Genomic DNA, 21,165 nt, shown 5'->3' on the forward strand with positions numbered 1-21,165 from the left:
TTCCTCTAATAACTAAATCTTTAACTACAAAATATATTTTCTGACCAGATTGGAAAAATCTTCAGCTTCTTATTCAATAATATCTGCTCTGTCAAGTGTTACAAAGAATGATCTTCTTCACAATTAATGTTATTAATACCGCTGTTTTCATTGCTTATTATATTTGCAAACATACACTTCTCATTTGGCTGGCTTTGTACATCCACAGCTTGAGTCATGTTGAGAACTTCAGTCTTTCTCTTTTTTTCTTATAGTAATGTTCCTCAATCCTTTTGAGTTTAATTTAGATTTCTTCGTTTTTACCTGCCCCTTGCCTTTTTTCTGCATTCTGTTTTGGGGAAATTATGCCTTTTTCTGTAGACCAAAGTTTTTCTGACAGAAAAATGTTATAATTCCCTGTATTCTGCGAGTTACATTCCAAAGCAGTGTCCTATTTAATATGTATTATCTTCGCATTACAGACATTTATCAGTTTATTTTTCTTCCTTGTTATTTGTTGTGAGCTTCTTCCTTCCTTTCTTTTTTTGTTTTCTTCTGCATGCTCTGAAACCTCAGATTGCGGAATACTTCTGCCCTGAATTCTGAAGTCGTCGTCAGTAGTATCGTGTATAATTGAAACCTCAGATTGCGGAATACTTCCGCCCTGAATTCTGAAGTCGTCGTCATTAGTATCATGTATAATAGGAGCTGATTGATCTTTACTGTCAGTCGATACTTCCTTTCCTAAATGTGTTCTGTTTGCATTTTACCTAACATTATTTATCTCATCAGTCGAGTTATTAATATATGTAACAACAGTTCTCCAAGCTGTGCGAACTGCATAAGTGCAATCGTCATTAGTAAGTCTAGATTTACTACTAATAATGGTAAGCAAATCATCCAACTTTTGACATGAGGAATCCAGATCACCAGTGTTATCACGTTACCTTTAAATATACATAGCGTTTAGTACACTGTACAAGACACTTGGACTTTAGCAAATCATTAATGGCGTACTCATTTAAGGAATCCATTTTCAGCTATAAATGAATAAAGAATTCAGGCAAACGAACAGTCAATCACAAACTGACAAGGGACTGTTTCAGGTAAGTTCACATGTTCTCCTTTTGCTCTCTGCTACCTAACCCTCTCAGAAAGGTATATCCTGAGATGTGTACTGCGGATACATATACAGGGTGACATGCCTGAATTATCTCCATTTCCTCATCTCCCATTTAACTTACCCCTTTCCTTGTAGCTCATGTTCTAAATCTACTGCAACAGTTCCTCTGCTGGGACCCGCCTTCTCGAAGTTTTTAAAATGCCAATGAACTGGTCCAGTTTTTCCTCAGTTCCCTTTCAATTTTCTGTTGGTGCTCCTAACCATCTCTCCATTATATTGTGCCCTACCCTGGTTACCTGGGCCTACTGCTAGTTCTCCAGTCTCCATTACTCAGTCCTTTCCTCATTGTATCTGCTTGTTCTTCTCTGCATCTCGTATGCATGTTATTCCTATCCCTTTTACGTCCATCCCTACTGTTGTCTCCTTTCCATATGCTTTCCCATTCCATAATTTCCTCACTGACCACATTATTAATTGGCCACTCACCTGCAGTAACATCTGTATCCTGAATTTTCGCAAGTATCTTCCACATCCATTTGCCTCATCCAGGCTTGAACTCAGCCATTCCTGATGCCAGTGGCTCAGTTATTTCTGATGCACTAACTCTGCTGTTTCTGTTTGCACCACTGACGGCTTTTTTGTGGACAAATCCTATCCAACATCTCTTTGTCCTTCACCCTAAGTAGTTCCTTCAGTAGCTGCTCAAAGTCATCTGTCTTGATACTTTGTGATCACCTTGTGAAGCAAAAACAATGGGAGTCACACTTCCCTTTCCAGCATCAAACTACTTGCTCCATTCTTTCAACATCAAATCACTTTAGATGACCAGCTGCCCTAAGTTTTTTTCTTTCATGCTGAAATCCCTGGCCTGATACCCTTCTCACTATATTTGTTTGCTTACCTGAAGAGTTCACTTTTTCTGGAGTTATGTCAAAGCACTACCTTGCTGTAAATAGCAACTAGTATATTCTTCTAAGACAATCATGGCATGCCCTAAGCATAATTTGATTTACTAGCCCATAGTTTTCAACTCAGATGCTGCCTATGCCTGAGCTGTGCCTGCCCCTTAAAGACAAACCATATTCTATGCACCTTTTTATTTACTTTGTTCCTGTTTGCCTTGACATATGTTCGGGCCACACTCTCCATGATCGATTATAAACAAAGCACTTTATATACATATACTTAAAATCTATGTTTTCATGCAACCCTAACTTACCCTGGCTTAAGGAAATAAACAATACATATTTATCCCTGGCCTAAATTATGAGCAATATGGCCAGTCTTCAGACTTGAATGATTATGCATATTCAGCAACATACATTAGATTGGGATTAGCTGTCTACTATATGTAAAAAACAGCCATCTTTAGCAATAAGTCAGTCCTGACCACTCCTCAGACTTGACTGATTATGTAAATTCAGTGACTTATTTCTGCTTGATATATAAAACAAGGTATATAAGCAATAATACATTTTTTCATTCTTTAAAAATGATGCCCATTCAATATTGCAGGCAACATAATCAGGAATGATTTTTTTTAAATCATTGATCCACTAAACATATACACAGTTTGACAACCTCAATTAACAACAATTACCATTTTTTTAATAAGACTCTTACCTGACAAGCACACAACTCCTTCCCTTCAAAGACACTAGTAGTGTTCACTCTGCCCTTATGTTCAGTTTCCCCCATTCCCAAAGCAATAAGAAGTTTTCCACAAGATACTTTTTTATTTGTTTAAATATATGTATTAAGATTTTACATAACCTCTACATTCACTGTCATTAAAAATATAAATGTCTAAAGGCCAGTGTTTGTTAGACACCAGCTATCAGTGCAAAGTGCTTTCCAGCATTGTCTACACTTTCTTTTGATACCATTGAGTACCAAAAACAGTTATTAATTATTAACATATGACATATATTCATAATATTTCTAGGCAGTAGCTTACATTGCCTCTGATCCCAAGCACCTTGTTTATCTAGGGTGCCATTCCTACCCTTTGTGATTTCTGGGCATGTGAACTGTTGTTCCACAATGTGTCCAGAAATTTTGGAGCATTATGGTAGCTTCCATATGATATATATATATATATATATATATATATATATATATATATATATATATATATATATATATATATCATATCTGGGTCACGTTATTAACAAAAATATTAATATGGCTCATGTGAATAATTTGACATAAGAAAGAATCACATTTTTCACTTACTGACCAGTCATTTTGCCCAGAAGCCATTCCTGTTCTGTGTGCTGGCATGGCCTGTAAATTATTGCTTTACAATGCTAAGTAGACAATGGCTGACATATTTGAATAAATATATGATACATACACATATTTATATGTTTTATTACTAAAAAAGTAAAACTTTCTGCAAAGCAGGTGGTAGTAAGACACCAGATGTCATTGAGAATTTTTCCAGCATCTTTTTGATCAATATAACACACACACACACACACACACACACACACACACACACACACACACACACCTAGATTTCTCAAAGGATATACCAGATGAAGCCTAAAATTAAAAATAAAAGAGATGCAGACTACATACTGGCTGGAACTTCTATAGAAATGTCATTACTACAGCAATAATTTATGGCAAGGTATGCATAATTATATATTCATTTTCAGTGTGGTTTACTACTAGCATAGATCGCAAATGCCCCTGATTTTACAGAATGTCCCTCATTTGTCTCAGAATTTAGTTTTTTTTCTGGTAAAATATTAAGGACTGTAGTCAGTTAATAATAATAGCAGGCATTTTCTTTTCGGCCTTTATATTCTACTAAAAATATATAATGTACGCTAAGACAAAAATCACATTGCATAAAGGAAAAAAAACTATTTATACTACACTGAATGAAATGGCTAGGTACTATAATTTCAGCCTTCCTGTAGAAAATATAAGCTAATGCAAAGATTGGTTATTCTAGCTACTTTCCAGATAAAAAAAATAGTTATACTATAGTGAAGCATTACGTACTTTCTTAGCATTCATTTCAGTGTGGTTACCAGAAACAAAGCTCTCACCTCTCTAAATTTACAGAATATCCCTCCTTTACTTCATTCTTTTTTTTTCTTCTTCTTCTTTTTTTGTAAACTATTGAGAACTGCAGTGACAGTCAATAAATAATAGTGGCCTTCATATCCTACAGAAAACTTACACCACAACAAAATCATTTTTTTAGCTCTTTTCCAGTGGGGAAAACAAGTATACTGTAATGAAGCACCAGGCTAGGCACTACATCATTTCTGTGTACTTATCTTCTCACTGCTGGATCATAGCACCAATCAGTTATGTTTGTCACACTGCAGTTCCCGCCCACTTAATTCTCCATGGTTATATGTAAATAGTGTTGGAGCAAGACCAAGGCGCAATGCAGGAACTTAGGAGCTGTTGTTTCTACTAAAGATGCCTATTGTCACATCAGAGCTGGTCAGCTGAGCAACCAGGCAAATGTCAGACGTCCATTAATCTGAGATTGTGATTCCTGTTGTTTACAGCTGCTGGCACTGACCAGAAAATATAAACTTTTAATTTTATTTTATGTTGTTGGTATACTTTAAAAAAGCACTCATACTACTAGTTTGCAATATGCTGTTTTGCTTTTTTATCTGCATAGTGCAGAAGAAAGCAGGCAGTGCTCAGAGAGAGAGATAGAGGGTCTGTCCTACTTCTATAAGAATGGGGGACATTAAAATGTATTTTTATAAAATGTTCAATGGCAGCTTTACTTGTTCTCATTGTTATTTTCTAGATGCGCACTCACAGTATTACGTGACTATGATTATGCTTCTGTAACTGGTTCACAAAATGCTAAACCATTGCCTGAAGATGTAAAGTGGACAGGGATGTGAATAAAGCACTTTATTTTTGACAATATGCTGTAGGAGCCAATCGGGTGGCCACGGTGGTGGAGCGGTTAGCATTGCTGCCTCACAGTAAGAGGTTCTCCGGTTCAATTCTTGGTTGGGGTGCCTTCTGTGTGGAGTCTGCATGTCCTGCCTGTGGTCGTGTGGGTTTCCTCCTGGTGCTCCGGTTTCCTCCCACATCCCAAAGACATGCAGTAGGTGGATTGGACACTCTAAATTGGCCCTAGGTGTGAGTGTGTGCATGTGTGTGCCTTTTGTGGAAGGTTGGGCGCTAGGCTGGTAACTCAACACCGTAAAACTCCACTGCCAATCATGAGCGGACAGATGATCCGCTGTGGCGACCCCTAACTGGGAAAAGCTGAAATAAAAAGAAGAAGAAGAAAGCTGTAGGAGCCAATCGAGATATACCACAAATCTTGCTATAGGTGCAAGTGATTTAATCACTGCCTGTGAGCCTCCAAGACAAAGATCCTCTGGTTCATTATTCCCTGCCGTTCAATAGATAAACAATATATTTATTTATTATTTATTTCATGTGTGTTTACCGGGATAGTCCAACTGGGCAGTTGCCCTTTTTCAGTGGAGGCCCAGGGAAAAAGCCCCAACAGTTACAAGGATGTGACAATGTACAAAAATGAGAAGGAAGCAAATACAGAGAAATGTCTCATAGTACCGTATAGTTCAACTTCTACTGCCTCGTGCCTTCTGGAGAAAAGCCGATAAAACAGAAATGAAAACCCAAATCAACAATGAGAAAAATTACCCTAATTTCCCTAAATATTAAAAGTACCACAAGTTTGTAAACGCATGCATGTTCCAATAAATAACAGATTTAAAGCCCAAATGCCTGGATTTTCAAAATTCAATTATCTCCAAATTAAATGCTTCTGAAGCTACAAGAAAAGCTTTCAACATTTCCACCACAAACTAGCCCTGTGGGGTCACATATCCAAACTCTTACAGGCTTCCACGAGGATACCTGGCCAGAAAAAACATGGGGGGAGGAATTAAGGCTCAAACAAAACACATAATTTACTCCTTTTAATTCTACAAGCTGCCCTCTGGTGTTTCAGTTGCTAGCAGCTACCCAGCATGATTGCCCCAAACTCAAGCTTGTATCTAAAACTCAGCAACAATTGAACCAGTGGACAGTTCTTAGGTCTATGGGACATACTATCCCACCAAACTTATTAGGTCCAGCCCATGCCTTCCAACCTCTTATAATATTGGACAAAGACAAACACTGGGGGAGGGGAAACAAAGACCTGAAAGCTTGGGTAAACTTTAAAAACCTGCTCTTATAAACATGAAGTGTGGGCCAAACTCCTGAGCTAAAAATCTGGACTAAACACTGGTTTAAAAGCTATCTGTCAAATAGGCAACAATCTGTCCAATGGCAAAGTGTACTATCCCCGTTACTCCCAGCCACCATAGGTGTACCACAAGGCTCCATATTAGGCCCACTTCTTTTCTCCATATTTACCAGTAATCTCCATACCACCACACAACATGCTTCACTTATAAAATACACTAACGATTCAACTCTTATCTGTTCAGCTCCATCACTTCCCACCCTACAACAACTCACTCAGGAATCCTTTAGCTCTGTGGAAAGTTGGATCACTCAGATCCAACTTATCCTAAACCCTATTAAAGCCAAATTATTACTTTTCACCCCCAACAATCCAACAAAACCATTTCCACCCCTCTATCCTTCACTATCTCCTCCAAAAATGGCACTATTATCTCTCCCTCTGACCATACCAAACTCCTAGGCACTGAAATTGATAAAAATCTAGACTTCCACATTTCACAAACTATCAAAGAAGTCCATAAAAAAATGGGAACACTATATAGGCACAGGAAATCCCTCTCGAAACAAGCATGAATTACCCTAGCCCAAACTCACCTCTTGTCTACCCTAATGTATGCTGCTCCAATTCTTACGCAACTTAAAAAACTTAACCTTGCCAGACTTGTATCATGTTTTAATAAAATCGCCAAGTTTGCAAACAACTCCACCTTTAGAACCCACCATTGCCAGGCTCTAATGGAACTGCAATGGCTGGAACTTCCCCAGCTACTAACCTATCACCAATTAATCATTGCCTACATTGTGGTAACACATCCAGAAAAAAACCCTGCACTAGATCAACTTCTCACCCACTATAATACAAATCGTCCTCTCCGATCTTCTCACAAACCCCTCCTCTGTATCTCCAGGGCTAACAATACTGCAGGAAAAGCACTGTTCTCCCACTCCATAGCTAGAACGTGGAATAATCTCCCTCCTGCTCTGATTTCTGCCCCTACCTCTTCTCACTTTAAAAACTCACTTAGAACACACTTAAGGAATAAGTGGCTATGCCCATGTATTACATAAGTCCTCAAATTATTCCACTTATATACCTCACTTCCTACCATACCTACTGTAAAATATATTGCAGTCTAGGTCTTCTCCTAATGCTGATTGAATTTGTATACTTATTCTGTTATTAACCATGTGTAACTATTTTTTCCTGTATATATAGGTCTTGTTATGTCTTCTGCTGTATACTGTATTGTAACATATTGTTTGAAAATTCTCTATATACTGTATTTTAACATATTTTGTAAAATTTTACTTACTATGGAGCTTTCCTACCTGGGTCTCCACTGAAAATGGACATGTGTCCAGTCAGGCCATCCCGGTTAACAAATGTAAAATAAAATAAATAAAATAAAATAAACATTCACTTTTAATTCCACAAACTACCACTCCAACCAATATTCAGTTTCTAGCATCATTATATTCGTTAATATTGTTACTGAAATTTTATATACAAGAACAAACGCATTAACATAGCAAATCAAAAGGCTATTTACACAGGTGCTTACATCAATTCTTGCTATATACATTTATAAAATGAATAGCAGGAACTAGACACTGCAGATGAATTACCACAGAAGCTGAATAAGGTCCTACATCCCCTAACAATATGCAGTTCTGGTCTAAAGGTCCTCTGGTGGAATCGGTGATCATTGCAGCAGCAGCAGCAATGAAGAAAGAACTCATTAATGAGTCATTTGCTGTCCATTCCCTGAAATAGGAGTCCAGGTTGATCAACAAAAAGGAAAAGCTGGTCTATGCCTTGTGTTTATTTGCCTTGAGGGCATTCAATTATTTGACATGAATGAGCAGTTTCCTAAGGGACTTAGCTTGATAGATATGGACACTTTGGGTCAGATCATGTCTCAGAATTTGATGGCATAACTTCAGACCACCCTAAATATCATGCTGAACATCACAAACCCCTCCATGAATCTGTTTCACAATACAGCCAATGAAGCAGATAGGGTTGAAGGTACCAGAATTACTCTCAGACCTCATGCCTGGCTTCACCTGTGCAACTTCATGGACAACTTTAAGGCATCCTTTACAAATACCATCTTTGATGGATTTTCTTTTTTTAGAACAACAGTTAGAGAAGTTGATGAAGTACGAACAAGATGGGTAGGCACTGCTTGCCATGGATATTAGATCTGCTAACCATCAAAGATCCTTCAACAGGAATCAGAAGGGTTTCAAATCACTATTGTTTAAAAAATCACAGTCGGTTGTTTGATTCCTTGTCTGGTAGGGGTGGCCATGGCAGAGGTGCCCCTTTAATGGAAGTCAACCACATGCTTAAAGAGCTCATAAAACCCAGTTGAACAGAGGACTCTTCTCATGGAGGCCAAATCAGCATACCTTAAGGTTTGTCCTACCGTCTGTCTCTGGAAGCAGTCAGGAATGATTGTCTTGTTACCTAACTCTATGGATGGCCATTTCACTGGACAACTGGGTGCAGCATGTCATATCTAGAGGCCGCACAATACCATTTTTTCAAATGCCACCACCTCAGAAGCTACCGTTACCAAATGTTCCACCCCACCGATTTTCAGTGGCTGTTCAGGAATTCAAAAAAACACCATCCAGGATGTTCATCCAAACCAGAGAGTGTCAGGAATTTAATCAAGATTCTGTTTGGTGCCAAAGAAAAGCAAGGACTTCAGACCAATGGTGAATATCAGCAGTCTAAATCCTTTTGTGAAAAAAGACCCAGATCAGAGTGGTTACAGTGTCAGCGATTTTGCCTTGTTTCAGTAGAAACAAGTGGATGTGCTCCATAGACTTCCAGGATGCCTATCTTCACATAAAGATCACACAGGACTCCAGGAATTTTCTGCACTTCCACATAGGAGCCAATCATTTCAAGTACAGAGCCTGACCCTTTAGTCTCATCACATCACTTTGGGTTTTCACCAAGTGTATGGCAGTAGTCACAGCCCACCTGCAGCTAAATGGGATCTATGTGCTTCCTGACTATGATGAATGGCTCCTTGCTGCAGCAACCAAAGAGTCCTTACTGACAGAGATTACATTTTACAGCACTGTCTATCCTTTGGCATCTTCTTAAACTTCAGAAAGTCATAGCTTCAATCCACACAATAAATAATTTCTGTTAGATGCCATTTGGCTACAACTGTATGTTGCATTTATCTCACATCAGAAAGACAATCCTTTCTTTAACAGTCAGATTTTCATACTTTATCTGCAATGGGTCTAAGGACTCTGAGCCTCTCGGTAGTCATCATTTCCATGGGCCACTATGCCAGGCTACATATGCGGATAATAGACTCCATTTCAGGTACCATTTTTCTGACTTACTCATGGAGGAATCATTTGAACTGGTGCCTGATGTCCCCTTTTCTTCATTCAGGAAAGCCATTTGCTCTGCCCCCTTGATCTGCATTAGTAATCATAGATGCCACCCCTCTGGGGTGGGGAGTCCACTTTGAGAGGAAGACAGTTCAAGGAATTTGATATCAGCCAGAAGCAAGCCCTCATGTCCACATCCTGGAGGTGATGGTGGTCCTCCTAGCACCACAAGTATTTTAGGACATTTTGCCTTCAGATGTGATAGTCATACAGATGGAAAACATTTTGGTGGCCTGGTACATCAGCAAACAAAGAGAAACCAGATCTTACCCTCTTTGCAAAGAGGGCATGACAGCATGGCAGTGGGCACCGGATTCAATTTGCCTTGTAGTGGCAATGCATATTCTGGAGAAGTCCAAATGGCTTTCAGACAGACTGAGCAGACCTTTTCTAATGCCTCACAAGTTGCCCCTTAGTCCACTGGTGGATCAAGAAATTTTCAGTCACTGGGGCTAGCCTTCCTGCAACTTGTTCACCTCTCCATCTAACACCAAGATCAGAAGCTACTTTGCTCTAGTTCCCCGAGAGGGACTCTAGTCTGCTAGTGCCCCTCCCCCTTTACTGTATGTCTCTCCCTGTCTGCACCTTATTACCAAGTTCCTTCGGGGGGCTTCAAAAGTTAATTCTCATTGCGCCATACTGGTCCATATATATCTGATTTTCTCTGCTCAGCCCTCATCTTTGGAAGCCCTCTTGGCTCCTATATCCACAACTGGATCTTCTTTCTTACCCTTCTAGTCAGCCTCAACCAGACCTTCACAACCTCAAGCTAAATGGTATCTCCAGGTCCCCTAATGGCTAGTCATCCTTCCTTTTCAAAGAATGTAATATGAATTTTTTTCTCCTTCCCAGAAATAATTATTTCAGAAAATGTATAAAAGTAAATAGAAATACTTTTCTATTTGGGCAACCAGTCATGACTTAACCCAAGTTCTGTTTTGATAGGGGGTATCTTGCAGTTTTTTGTTTACTATTCTTTGCCAAAGTGTTGACTGCTATTTATAATTACCATCCTGGTTTCCAGAACAACACTTTAGACCTCCCATAAGCTGTGCAAGGTTTTCCTCAAAGGATAGTTTCTTCATTGACCACTTATTAAAGAGTCTCCTCCATCCCAGAACCTAAATTTAAAACTGGAAGCCTTAACAAAGTCTCTATTTGAACAGGCGCAGTGCTGACTTGAAGTTTTTATCTTGAAAGCAGTTTATTTGGTGGCTATTTCATCATCCAGATGAATTTCAGAATGGCAAGCTTTGCTTATTATTGCACCGTGCTTAGTTTTTCATAAGGAGAGGGTCATATTTCAGACTAATCCGTCTTTTATCCATAAGGTGGCTTCAGAGAATGACATGAATCAACTATTAACCTTCCAATGTTTTTTTCTAAATTAGTCCAGCAGAAGAAAGTATCTCCTACACATCCTATTATGTTCAAAGGTAACTCAGATTCTACCTTCACAGGACCAAAACATTTAGGAGCTCAAGTGTTTGTTTCCCTTGTGCCTAACATATCTGGTTCCAAAGTTGTTAAACTCTGTCCAGAGTGTTATCAGATTGTACCTTATTTGCTTACCCTAGCAGCAACAAGACCCTAAACTCTAAGCCTAAGACTCATTCCACAAGATCTAAGGCAAATGCCTCAGCTTTTTTCAGGAGTTCCACAATCTCTTCACTTCATTCTTTTCCAAATATTATAAATCGTACAGCATTTTTAAAACCAGAACTGCATTCAGAGCTTCATTTGTCAGAGATATTCAAGCATGATTCCACCAGAGATAACATGTAGCTTGGGATTCTGCCCCTACTGTCAGATCTGATTGGGCAGAATGATCTTTATCCTTCACCCTTTCTGTCAAGTCCATGTAACTTAAACATATGTTATGTACTCACCACACTGCTGGATACTTTTCATTCAAGTCTGTCTGATATATGACATCCCTTCCTCCATCCCCCTTCCAAATTGTCATATTTCTACTGTTTTGTCAGAATTCATAGCTGCTCTCCTTGTGCATGTAGTCTCTAGGTAGCAAACTCAGTCTAAAGGGGAGGCTTACAGGGGACTATGGAGAAATTTGTAGGAGCTCAAGACACTGAAGCAATAACTAATGGCTGGAACGGAGCAGATGGACTGGATTAAAAGGATACAGCCTTATGTTAAGTACATAATTTCTGTTTAAGTTACAGGGACTTGAAAAAAAAGGGAGAAGGATAAAGAGGAAGGTACAGTGTTAACAGATACAAAGAAAACGTATACAAGTGTTAGTATGGGATTTATGTATAAGAGTTTGAAGATGTAGATATCTGGGATATGGCCATTGCATTAAAACCCAGGAAGGAGGCTGGCAATTAATCAGATCTTGTCAAGGAAGGTAGTATTAAAAAAAGTAAACAAGCAAAGGCTATCTCCTGTTACCATGGTTGTTCTTAAGTGACAGAGATGCTAGGGGAAAATATAAGGGAAGTTTAAGAGAAGTTGATGGAGATGTAAAGTGGTGAACCTGAGTAAAGTATCTGCATGTTAGTGCCAAAGTCTCTGCAGGTAAGTACAAACTGGTTTGCCATAAGAGTTTAGGTGGTTTGAGGAGAGGGAAATGACAGAGAGAAAATGTCATCATTAAAAGAACTGAAATGTGTAGTAGCTTTTTGGCTGAAATTGAGTAGTGAAGGTAAAACCACTTGTGGTGGTAGAAGAAGCTACGTATCTAAGGATACAGTTATACCCAACATTAAGGCAGTAAAAGAGAATGGGTAAAAGTGATACAGATAAACTGATGACAGCTGGAAAGGTAGTGGGAAAACTGCTACCTTAACAGGAGAAATTCATGTAGTCTTTGTAACGGTGCTTTCCCCAGGTTTTGTACTGGGTTACATATTTGTGAACAATTTTTAAGAAGAGAGTGTTAGTGGTTACATGAAATGTGTTTATTTTTCACTGGAGGAGGCAGAAAGCAAGAATTATACAGAATATGAGTGTAGCTGATGGGATAGTGGATTAGCACTGGGAGTTGTCATATGTTCAGTGATACACAGTATGTGACGCCCGTGCCCTGGCCCAGCAATCAAGGAGCCTCAGTCCTCACCACTAACACCAGAGTGTTATATGTTATATGTTAGTGTTACATCTCATATATGAGGAAAGGATAACAAATACACACAATAAAGTGCAATTTCCCTTAAGAGCACACAGAGATCACAGTTAGTCTGGGGCTGCACGCTCCCTTGCTCTCCAGACCCCCACTGGCACAGCTATAGGGTCCAGATCTCAGCCAGCTGGGCAAATCTAAAATCTCCAGCACCCTCTCTGTCCAACCAGTGCTTTGTGTCCCTGCTCAAGTAGCTGACACACACATACTTTGAGATAAGAATTTACACAATCACACAGACACTTCTGGGGAAGGCTGGCACAGGTTCTCCAGCTGTGCCCCTTTTACCCAGACTGTACAGTAGAAATCCCTGCCACCAGCCAGCTAATACTTATCAGCTACTCAAAGGCCCTTAAAAGGGTGTCCAGTTATTACTGTGCAATATTATTATTATCCAATTGGTAGTATAACTAAACAGTCAAGGCTTACTAGAGTGACTTGGTACAGGATCCTTATATTCATGCAATGTACTCTTAGAGCTTAACTTATCTCTACACAAACCAACCACAGTTAAAAGGTTTTAAAATACTTAATAACAAATAATTAAAACCACAAGACAATACTTTCTACTATACAGTGCTAGTCAAGAGTTCAGAGATCACACAGAAATACTTAATTCAGTAGTACAGTTCAGACATCACAGGAAAACACTTAGTCTAATCTTTCTAGTTCCTAGCTATTTCTAAAAGAAAACACAAGGCTAAGATAACTTACATATGAGCAAGACAGTGCTGTGTGTTGGGTGGTCAAGACAAAAATGCTTAATGCCTTCTGATTCTCTCTGTTTAAAATGCTGTCGTCAGTCCTGATTCCCATTACATCATTTCATACTTTCCTGGCCAACAGAAACTGCATTTATATTCTTTTACACCTAGGCAAAAACCAGAGCAATAAAGGACATTTATGCATACAAATTAGCTGAATTGTAAACATCAAAGATAGTCATGAAATGTTTGACTTAGCTTTCTTACAGTAGAGTGCACTGTTGTCAATATTTATTTTTCAGTTCCACATGTAACAGTATTACTTTACATTTAAGACAACAAGCCTGTAGTTTACATTCATATTTACAAATGATAAAATTATCTATAAAATTCTCTCTCTGGGGGCTGGGGCAGCCCATTTTTCTCGCCCCCACCCCACTGGACCCTTGAGAAACACTGCTTGAGAGGGTCAGGTCTGAGTATACCAACTCTATTCCCTGTTTTTGAGAGCCCATCTGCATTGGCATTGCTACTCACACTGTGGTGCTGTAACTACCTGCCTCAGGCCTTGCAATGTAGGGTCTGAGAGCTGAGCTTGTCTCGAATCTCTCCTTGTAACCCTCCCCAGCTCCCCTTCCAAAGGAATTCTGGCATCCTCTGACAGTGGTGCCTCACTGTCAGCCTGGGTACTACTACTCACCTCTACCTTTGCAGCCAGTCTGTCAAAGGAACCATTGGTACCCAAAAGCAGCTGAGGCTCACCTTCAGTCACACTACTACAGTGTAGCTCCCTCCCTGAAGTAACCACCTCACCAGTCATGGCTGCAAGTATGCAGTCTGTCTGGGTCTCCCCCAGGCTACCAGACCCACATGCTTGTCTTCTAGCCTGACTGCATGTAACTGCATAAGCACATGGTACTGCCTCATCCAAATCCTTCCCTATCAGGACATCTGCAGGATGGTAGTTCAGTACCCCTGTTGTCTCAAGACAACCTACTATTGTCATTTTGTCTTTCCCACTAACTGGCTCCCTCACCTTTGGTTCCCCACCTTGCCTCCATGGACACCTGTATGCCACATGGCCCCACTGGTTGCATTCAAAACATTTAAACCTAGCTCGTGGATGTGGCTTCCCCTGCTACTGGCAGATTCTGTTGTGGCAGTCTGTGCTGCCTACCATAGGTTCCTTTAGACCCATGAGCAGTACTGGGGATCCACTTCATGTGCAGGGCTGCCCTGCTTGCCAGGTATAGGTCTCCCTTCTTCCCCAACTCATCTGAAGTAGCACACATTATCTATCAACTAACCAGATCCCTCATGTCCTCAGGCAAAGTGCTAAGGGCTTGTTCCCTCACCAAAAGGTCTTCCAGCCCTTCAAAAGTGGTGAACTGACATTCACTCACCCACCTATAGAAATAAGTGCTCAATTCAGCAACATATTCACACACACTTTCATCTGCCTTGCGTCTATGCTCACAAAACTCTTTCCTATACATTTCAGGTGTTAGCTTAAAAAACTCTAATAGACAATTTTTTACAGCAGTATAATCAAAACATGCAACATCAGACATTTTAAGTAATACAGTTACAGCTTTTCCATGGAGTAAGGGGGTCAGGAACTGTACACAGAGCCCTTGGTCAACTTCATACTGTTTACATACCCTCTCAAACATATGAATGAAACTATCAAAATTATCTCCCTCTTTAAACTCCAGAAGAAATTTACTGACCTTTTGTGCTTTTGGGTCCAGTTACTCCCTTCCCCATTACCTCCATGACTCTGGAGAAGAGTCAGCACCTCCTTCTCATGCTGCCTCTGCTTTTCTTTTTCCTCAGCTTCCAGATGTAACAGTTTCTCATTCTCCTCAGCCTGCAAATGTCGCAGTCTCTCATTTGCTTCTATTTCCACACACCTGGCCTCCAACAAAAGTCTCTTTAGCTCCAGCTGGATTTTGAAGTCCACTGCAGAAAGGCTGAGCTGTATATTCTCAGAGGGTATATCTCCACTGCCAGTTTGATTGTCTTCCTTGTTGCTGTTTTCTGATGCAGCTGTAACCAAGGCTGCAATCAGGTCTGCCTTAGTCAGGTTTCCATGTACCAGTCCCCTAGCCTGCCACATCTTGTCAGCTTTCCATACTCCTCTGCTGACATGCTGCCTGCTCACCCTAACTAACTAAGCTAATACAAGAAATAAAACAATTGTGATCTGAACTCTGAGTATTCGCTGCATGGCTGATTTAGAGTACAAAACACTGTCCAAGCTCACTGTACACAAGCTACAGGGATTCACTCTACCCACACCACTACACGCCAATTAGTATTTGCCAACTAATTAATATGTGATGTGGATATCCCACCACTGCCAGACACAAATGTGATGCCCGTGCCCTGGCCCAGCAATCAAGGAACCTCAATCCTCACCACTAACACCAGAGAGGGTGTCTCATATATAAGGAAAAGATAACAAATACCCACAGTAAAGTGCAATTTCTCGTAAGGGCACACAGAGATCACAGTCAATCACAGAGATCACAGTCAGTCTAGGGCTGGTCGCTGTCTTGCTCTCCAGGTCCCCAATAAGACTCCTCACTAGCACAGCTATAGGGTCCAGATCTCAGACAGCTGGACAAGTTATAATCTCCAGCACTCTCTCTGTCCAGCCAGAGCTTCATGTCCCTGCCCAAGTAGCTGACACACACACACACTTTGAAATAAGAGTTTACACAACCACAAAGACACAGACACTTCTGGGGAAGACTGGTACAGGTTCTCCAGCTGTGCCCCTTTTACCCAAACTATACGGTAAAAATCCATACCACCACCCAGCTAATACTTATAACCTACTCAAAGGGTGTCCAATTATTACTGTGCAATATTATTATCCAATTGGTAGTATAACTAAACAGTCAAGGCTTATTAAAGTGACTTGGTACAGGATCCTTATATACATGCAATGTACTCTTAGAGCTTAACTTATCTCTACACAAACCAGCCACAGTTAACAGGTTTTAAAATATTTAATAATAAATAATTAAAACCACAAGACAATAATTTCTACTACACAGTGCTAGTCAAGAGTTCATAGATCACACAAAAATACTTAAAATAATTCAGTAGTACAGTTTTGACATCAAAGGAAAACACTTAGCCTAATATTTCTAGTTCCTAGCTATTTATAAAAGAAAACTCAAGTCTAAGATAACTTACATATGAGCAAGATAGTGCTGTGAGGTGGGTAGTCAAGACAAAAATGCTTAATGCCTTCTGATTAAATTGCTATCTTCAATCCTGATTTCCATTACATCATTTCATACTTTTGCACCTAAGCAGAAACCAGAGCAATAAAGGACATTTATGCATGCAAATTCTGGTCATTAACTTTAGCCTTAAAACAATAGGCAGGAAGTCTTCACCTAGCCCAGCCAGAGCCACATTGTAAACATCAAAGACAGTCATGAAATGCTTGACTTAGCTTTTTTACAGTAGAGTGCACTGTTGTCACATTTTTTTCAGTTCCACATGTAACAGTATTTCTTTACATTTAAGACAATAAGCCTGTAGTTTACATTCATATTTACAAATGATAGAATTATCTATAAAATTCTCTCTGGCTAGGCTGGCAGCCTTCACAAGGTATTATAGCTTTCAGGAGCTTGTAAAGGTATCTGTGAAGAAAAGTGAAGTGAGACGGGAATAAAAGGGGAAAGTTCAGGGACAGAGGTGCTCATATGTGTTATTAGAAGGGCAGGCTAAGTATGAGACTGGACACAGTAGAAGAAGCAGCCTGTAGAAACAACGCACAGATTAAAGGAGGGATGGAAGCAGGCTCCGATTGGACTAAATGAGCATAGGCCTAGCTAATTAGGAACATGTTCCATGAATGCAAAATTCCATAGTAAACAGGTGGCAGAAAAACACCAGCAGGATAAAAGAAGGAAGACCTAACCTCTCACGATGCATAGCAAAGACAGGGGGCTCCAGATATGGTAAGAGTATGGTAGGTGTACAAAAAGACTGGGGAGATGTAATGATGGTTAGATAGGATGTGAATTGTAGAGACTTACAGAAGAATTGGAGGATGTGGCTTTTTGAAGCGATGAAAAGAAAAAGGCTGGACTAAGAAGAAGAAATTATGTTGGAAGTTCATGTTAAGATGTATATTGATTGAAACAACAAAGAATTGAGAGAAAGAAATGTAAAATCTGTAGAAGGGCAAAGGTGAAATGCAAACTTGATAAGGAAAGTTGTTAATGGGAAAGAGTTTGCTAGAATAAAAATAACAATGAGTATATGGTTGTGGTTAAAATATATGGTAGGGCTGGAATGAAGGAGAACCATTGACTTATTTTTCAGAGACAGAGTGTATATGTGTGTGTGTGGGGGGGTTGCGCATGCGTGTGTGTTCATGCATGGGCAATTGTGTAGCATTCTTGAGTGGTTATGCACTGCATACTGTGTACATATATATGTGAAAAAGGTGAAATACTTTTAACAAAATGACTGAAATAAATGCCTTTACAGTCTTTTATCTGTAATTTTATGCATATTCATTGAAGGTTTGCTACTTTTTGAGTGACCACGACTACATTTCTTGCCATAAATATGTGTCAGGAAAAGAATGTAGTGTACCCTTTATGAGGTAAAAACATTCCTAGCTGCAGTGTTAAGGATCAGATATGGAATCTGACAATTCAGTTGTGAAAGGAGAAAGAAATTAAATGCATAAATGGGAGGAAGAAAAAAAGTCAATAAATAAAATTGAAAGTGAGGAAATTAGTCAAGAATGTGGAATGAAGGAATGATAAACTGCCATGAGGGAGGGAGAGGTAGGACATAACAAAGCAAGAAAGAAACAGAAAGAAGGAATTGCCTAGGTAATCTCAGTTCTTTTGCAGAATATTATTAAACTTGCTCCTAATATAGATATAGTCATGATGGTGCCTAGCAAGAATGGTCTATATTATGGTTTGCTTAATTTGGAAGACAGACCTTTCACAACAAAGCAATATGTTTATATAATGCATTCTGTATAAACCAATGGTGATCGTTGTTTCTTCCAAGTGCAGCTTGTAGCCCAAAACCTTTAAGAACCTTACTCTTTGAAGATTAATGTCATGATATTTTATTCACCTCTTACCTCTGTGATGGTTAGCAATTCTGACAGTTGGGACAACCATAAATGTATCCCCTATCAGTTCAAGAAAGAGATTGCGTAACATGATGGGGTCTTCTATATCTTTGTAGTATTCTTCTTGTATTAATGGTGCAAGTTCTTTACCAGCTCCCTAATAGTGCAGAAAAAAAATATATATAAGAATAATAGAAGTTATAAATGAACGTATTGCTGTAATTTATTCATTCCTTTAATTTTAATGGTAGAATACAACAAAGGAGTTTGCAATTTAACCTGTTTACATATGGAACCATCCTCTTTCAGTCTAGGTGGAACAGTGTTATACCTATCAGCACTGCTGCCTTATAATGCTTGGCTGTCTGGTTGGGCTACTGGCCAGGATGCCTTCGTTCTGGGGTATGCATGTCCTCTCTGCGTCCACATGGGTTTTCACTAAGTATCCAAGTGTCCACCCACATCATAAAAATATGCTGGTAAGTTATCTGGTGATTGTCAAAACTGGCCACAGGTGTCTGCGTGTGCGCGTGTATGTATCTATATGTACATATCTATATATACATATCTATATATGCACATCTCTACATCTCTCTCTCTCTCTCTATAGATAAATATATATATATATATATATATATATATATATATATATATATATATATATATATATATATATATATATATATATATATATATATATATATATATATATATATACATATATATATATATAGATATACAGACACATACATATACACATAGCCTGTAAAGGATTAGTTTATCTGTCTTGTAATTAATAAGTCGATCAAAACTCAGCAAACAGGCTCTGTAGGAATGATTCAAACACCAAAATATTTTCACTGGTTTAATGAAGCGCTTTTCGTCACCTCCAATAAGGTAACTTCCTTAGATTCCTACAGAGCGTGTTTGCTGAGTTTTGATCGAGTTTTTACAAAGTTTGTCTTTTTGTAATTAATAAGTGTTAGGAGAGCCTTCAACCTGTGACCATGTAGAGGAGAAAGTAAGTATCACAAAAAAAGGAATGGATGTTTCATCCTACCTTTCAACCTCTTAGATCAAGAAAACTAGACAAAGTCAAAAATAATTGGGGGACAAAGGCCCACAAATAGGGACAATTTTTAAATATTGCTCTTTTTTGGTAGAATGACAGGTTTTGCATTAGCATGATTTTTCTGAAGAGTGTGAATGCATATGTATACATATATATATATATATGGATATATATATATATGGATATATATATATATATATATATATATATATATATATATATATATATATATATATATATATATATATATATATATATATATATATATATATATATATATATATATATATACATATATATATATATATATATATATATATAGTTATATATATATATATAGTTATATGTGCCTACATTACCTCATAAAATCATCCAAGGCTAGCTTCGAAAGAAAAATTGCCATGGACTCCAAAGATAACCACAAGGCATTCTTTAGCTATGTCAAGAATCTAAGTGGCAATTCTCAGATCTGCTAGGAGTTAGTGCAGAATGGCACAAAATACACTGAACCAACCGATATAGCCAACATCCTGGCAGACAGGTTCAGTTCAAACTTCAACCCCCCTCACCCCCAAAAAGGCCCATAACTATAGCAGAAGAATGTAGTGCCCTGAAATCACAGACACTCAGGTTAAAACAGCCCTCTTCAAAGCCAAAAACACAGCTCAAAGATGAACTAACCCCTGACCTAAACAAACTGTTTAAACTCAGCCTCTCCACAGGCTATGTGCCCACAGAGTGGCGCACAGCAACAGTTATTCCATTCCACAAAGGTGGAGCCACAATGGACCCCGGGAACTATCGCCCTATAAGCCTGACTAGCTTGGTCTGCAAACCTATGGAGCACATCATCACGGATCTCATTAACAGAGACATTGGAAACCTCCAAACACTGGACCCTACCCAGTTCGGCTTTGTTAAGGGCAGATCATGCCTCCTAAACCTGGTGGACTTCTTTGAGACAGTTTCCAAGGCTATAGATGAGGGAAAGGTGGTCCACACAGTGTACCTAGACCTTGTAAAGGCCTTCAACACCATTCCCCACTCAGGTATTATAGACAAGCTCACCAGCCTGAACATAAACCCCTACATCATGAGATGGGTTGCCAACTGGCTCACGGACAGAACCCACATGGTAAGAGTTGCAGGAGCTAGGTCTGACTCTAAACCGGTTACAAATGGCATTTCCCAGGACTCAGTCCTAGGACCTCTCCTGTTTGGCATATACTACTCAGAGGTACAGGCAAGCACAGGAGGACTATGGCTGACCAAGTTCACAGACGACTGCAAACTAGGGGCTATAATTGACTCTCTGGCTGACACAGACATCCTCCAAAAGGGTGTCAAAACCATGGCCTCAAGCTAAATGCC

General features: G+C 39.2%; 1 protein-coding gene across 1 annotated transcript in view; it reads right to left on the minus strand.

Moving 5' to 3' along the window:
* LOC122810353 (fatty acyl-CoA hydrolase precursor, medium chain-like) overlaps window positions 1-21,165 on the minus strand; it is a 269,878-nt gene that overhangs the window by 51,545 nt on the left and 197,168 nt on the right. Inside the window, exon 10 of the mRNA XM_044081932.1 lies at window positions 18,732-18,879. Within this exon, the coding sequence (XP_043937867.1) occupies window positions 18,732-18,879 (148 nt within the window). The remainder of the gene's footprint in view (window positions 1-18,731; window positions 18,880-21,165) is intronic.

This window comes from Protopterus annectens, chromosome 8.part1 (genome assembly GCF_019279795.1).
Source record: "Protopterus annectens isolate FY-2018-M chromosome 8.part1, PAN1.0, whole genome shotgun sequence".
Lineage (NCBI taxonomy): Eukaryota > Metazoa > Chordata > Ceratodontiformes > Protopteridae > Protopterus > Protopterus annectens.